The sequence below is a fragment of the Ruditapes philippinarum genome, unplaced genomic scaffold (genome assembly GCF_026571515.1).
Source record: "Ruditapes philippinarum isolate M1 unplaced genomic scaffold, ASM2657151v2 ctg7853_1_1_1_1, whole genome shotgun sequence".
Taxonomy (NCBI): domain Eukaryota; kingdom Metazoa; phylum Mollusca; class Bivalvia; order Venerida; family Veneridae; genus Ruditapes; species Ruditapes philippinarum.
Window position 1 is genome coordinate 99,682 of NW_026856132.1, and position 4,567 is coordinate 104,248.

The following is a 4,567-nucleotide window of genomic DNA, read 5'->3' on the forward strand; positions in this document are numbered from 1 at the left end:
TGTTGTACACTCCTTTTAGGAACAGACAGCCAAATTACACAATTATATACATTTTCCATAGCGGAATTTAGATTCTTCTTTGAAACTTTATCGACTTTTATCATTGATACGATATCGAAGTCGTGCCAACTGTGTGGCTTAGTTAACACATAAAACCATTTAACACATAGCCGTGACTTAATATAAGCGACTACGTAAAAATGGTATTGACGTCATTTGCGTTATACAAACATAGCGTAAAGACGCGTTAAAAGTTAGTGTCACACTATAGGCGCGTCAGTCAACAATGATTTATTTATGCACATTAAGCAGTCTTTAATATGGGTATGTGAGAAATAGAATATTACATTGGTCAAGGTTCATTACTGAATTAATTTAAGACGTTGAATAAAATAATATTTTGCTCGCCAAAGACTCGCATAATACAATTTAACTAGTTCAATAAATTCAGTATTGAGCTTAAACTCATTCAATATCCTCTATATCATAAACTGTAACCTATTGGAAATTCTTCCTAAAGATAACTGAATGTTTTGTTTTGAACTCTCTTGTGAAACTATGTAAAGGTTGACATGCATGATACATAATTCATTTGATGCAAACAAAAAAACTTTATTTCGCTATCGTTCATCCGTTTAACTAGGCAAATTATTCAGGCGAAATCTGTTTTGATGTCACTCGTGGACAATTCATTCAAACATAAGCATGTGAAGAAAATGGAAGTGATAGTTATAATGTACTATTTACTCATGTTCACAATAGAACCTGCGGCTTGTTTGAAAATCATCAGTCAAAGTGGAGTAGCAATAGAGTATGCAATTGAATATGAAAGTAAGTGTCAGCCTTCAGCAGAGAGGTTCACAATCATTATTGGGATATCATTTGTCCAGTGCTTACAGGAATGTGGACTGAGAAAACACTGTGGAGCACTTAATTTTTGGAGGAAAGTTAGCGGATGTGAGCTATTTGCAGACAGTGTAGATGGTGATTTGAACGATTGGAATTGCTTACATATCTTTGCAAAAGATATTCATATAGATAAAGTAAATTGAAAATATTATTCAAAAAATATGGCATTGATTTTCTTAAACTAATTATGATTTTTAGGAAATTATAATGATTATTTATACTTTCTAAAGCTTAGATTACAGTCTCATTTTTGGTTTATCCTTCATGCAAAAATTGTGGGTTTTTTTTTGCGAAATATGATGGAAATTTTGTTTTGAATTTTACGATTGATTTCTGTTGTTGTTGTTTTTTTGTTATCACACAAGCCCTGTACTCACTGTGTTCTCGGTGACGTTTGTGACTCCGTAAGTGCTACTTGCCGAACTAAAGGTAAGATATTTCTTGGAATGTATGATATAATCACATATTTCATCTATGTTTCCAGAAATACATTAAAGAAAAACGTGTTGCATAATAATTAAAAAAATTTACATAACAAAAAGTCGTTTTAGGATTTAAACATAGTATCAGTTGATTTTTATCCATATATTTGCTAAATATTAGAAGTTCTCCTGAATTAAGTTAATGCTTTTTATGTTTTGAATGGGTTTGAATTAAATGAATTGCACGTTAAAATGATGTATTTATTTAATGAAACGTTACCGAGCTTTATGATTATATAGTAATAATACATAACGGTTTTGGCAAAACTGCCTACAAATAACTAAAATAATAACTGCTTCTAGTTGATCAAAGTCTGGTCCGGAAACATTTACCGATAGTTGTTTTTGTTTGTTCTTGTGTGCCGTAATACGTGTTTCCTCTTTCTTTCGTGAGACAAATGGACCACGACCAGCTTTCCAACAATTAGTTTGGTTCTAGCTCTCTCAACATCCGTTGCCCTGTGAAAGTATGGTGCTATTTTTGTACGCTACACAGATGGCACAAAAGATCTCCAAAGCATAAATCATTTTCTGTGAAAACAGCAAGTTTTTCAGATTTTTACTTTCCTACTGTCAACGTCGATTATTCGGTTTCTTTAATCTAACCACCGATGACCAAAAGAAGGTTGTTTATAAAAGGTACGCACTTGGCACGTTATTTTGTTTGAAATTTTGTTTTGTAAAAATCATGTGCATGAAAGGTTTTTTTTTGTTTTGTTTTTTCAAGAATGTCCACCGGATCTTCTGCCTAGTAATAGTACACATTACGGCAATATGTTTTCAATTGGTTTCACTGTTAGATATTTGTGTAATGATGGTTACATGATAATAGGAGGGGGTGTTAAAGAAACAGCCATATGCATGGATAACGGTAGATGGAACGCTTCTGGGTGCGAATTAGGTAAGTGCAATGAATCAAAATTGATCAGTTATGTTTTATTTTTTGTCTTATTCGTGCCTGGTCCTTCAGGATACCTAATTGTGTTGAAGACTTAACATTGCATAAGAAGGTACACGGTAAAGAATGCTAACACTTGATGGTTTTTCAAGACTAAATCTTTCCAAGTAGATTGTTTTATTTATTAATTTATCTATTTTTATTTTTATTAAAAATATTATTATCAATATTATTATTATTATTATAATTATTATTTTCATTATCATTACCATCATTTTTATTATTATAATTATCATTATTATTATTATTATTATCATCAAATTTTGATTTTATTTTTCTCGAAGTGTTTTGTATAATACTACATGTATAAACGTCATTGTAACAATTTTTCTGATAGTTATTCTTAAAGTAGATCTTAATTCTAAGCATAACACAAAGGTGATTTATTAACATGTATGTATTGCATTTGTGAATATTTAGTGTCATGTGGGGAACCTTCCATACAGAACGCAAATGTAGTCTTAGATGCAACAAACGGGACATTTTACATGGATACGGCTACGGTAACATGTGAAGCCTGGTATCAAACCAGAAAAAATACAATAACCTGTCAGAAATCTGGAAAATGGGAATCAACGATATGTGAAGGTATCGAAACAAATGTAGTATTTTTCGTTTGTATCATTTTGAAGATCAATATTTCTACTTTATAAACAATATCGTTTTAACACATTTAATGTGACATTCATGGATACATTTTTGAAAGGTTTCTTTTCAAGAATAGATGTATACTATTTATTTAAACTAACAAGATCATCTTGATTAAAATGCATTAATTTCCGATATATTTACGACTTTCATTTGAAATTCACATATGAATGTTAACGTAATGGCAGCAGATCCACGTTACTCAGATTCCGTTTATCTCGAAGTATAATGAACATTCCCTTGAAGTTCGAGTTACCGAGAGTCAAACTGTATTAAGATTGCTTTGATGACAAAACTGAGTTAGTCTTCTTTGAAATATTTCAGTTAATTTTCAGATTGTTACTTGACTATACCTAAGGAGTATACTGGGAAACGGAATACAACAGTCACAGGAATGCCGTGTTACCGATGGGATTCGCCTGAGGCAATGGAATATAACTACACTGACCTTCAATACTTCCCCGAATCGACCTTGTCGGAGGCTGGGAACTTTTGTAGAAACCCAGACAGTCGGTATTTTGAGCCATGGTGCATCACAACAAATCAAAATGCTGGTTATTGGGAGTATTGTGGTATAAAAAAATGTAAATGAAAGTGAACCTGACAAATGCAAATTGTGACTTTTAATTGCAAACATTCTGCGAACAAAGGTGTGCATCATGATCTTTTCCTTCGAGGGTCCAATGATTCCAATGACATATAGGTTTTGTTTATTTTTGTCACTACAATTTGCACTTATATTTTCTAGATACATTTTTTCTAATGACATTACAATTTATTTAAGTAAGATTGCACCCGAAAATAGCTAAGGCTGTTAAGTAAAGTGCTTTCCAAATCTTATAGTGTAACATTTTCACAATAATATTGTTTATACTGAGGTACAAAATATGTTTCTATACATAATCTGTATTTTTTTACGAAAAACATGTTATGGAAATCCGTATTAAAGTCATATATGGATTAGAAGATAGTACGGTCCCGTACATCTTAATTATACGGTCCCGTACATCTCCATAAAACGTTAAATTCATTATTTTAATTGTATAAATATTTAAAAAATCTAAATCACTTTGTGTGCTAAATAAATAATGTATACGTACGATGATTTTTTTGTGATGAATTCAATGACATTTAAAAAGCGGCTATTAAAATCTGAGCGTAATTTGCAAGTCAAACAATAAATATTTGATCACAGAAAAAAGTATTCAATTGTTCTTGTCCTGTAGATCATTATCATTGATATTGGACATTGTCCATAGAGTGAGCTACTTGAATTTACAATTTAGATTATTGATTTGATCTTTAAAATACAAAATTTTAGACATGTTTTTATGATAGAGGTAGTAGGATATGGAATAAGATAAAATAAGTAAAAAAAATAATGTGTGCCGATATCGTTATTATCAAATTTCATTTTCTGAAGCCCATACTTTTAAGTGACATTATGTTTTTTATGTTCTTTTTTCTTCGCTGCCAAATTAAGTTTAATTAGCAATTCATACAAAAAGATTCATAATTCACAAGTTGACTGACCTATAATTAAGTATGAAAATGACTAGTATTAACTATA

At 30.9% G+C, this 4,567-nt stretch overlaps 1 protein-coding gene across 1 annotated transcript; it reads left to right on the forward strand.

Annotated features, from left to right (window-relative positions):
- Positions 1–692: 692 nt before the first annotated feature.
- LOC132745503 (uncharacterized) lies at positions 693–4,567 on the forward strand. Its single transcript, XM_060734452.1, has 5 exons — positions 693–1,043; positions 1,275–1,338; positions 2,119–2,292; positions 2,770–2,937; positions 3,333–4,567. Exons 1-5 carry the CDS (start codon positions 717–719, stop codon positions 3,587–3,589), a joined length of 990 nt encoding a protein of 329 aa, XP_060590435.1. The 5' UTR covers positions 693–716; the 3' UTR covers positions 3,590–4,567.

Excerpts from the sequence above, each read along its gene's own strand:
- LOC132745503 (XM_060734452.1), top strand. The coding sequence starts at position 717 with ATGGAAGTGATAGTTATAATGTACTATTTACTCATGTTCACAATAGAA. Across the intron at positions 1,044-1,274 it reads AAGATATTCATATAGATAAA|CCCTGTACTCACTGTGTTCT; the intron begins GTAAATTGAAAA and ends TTATCACACAAG. Across the intron at positions 2,938-3,332 it reads GGAATCAACGATATGTGAAG|ATTGTTACTTGACTATACCT; the intron begins GTATCGAAACAA and ends GTTAATTTTCAG.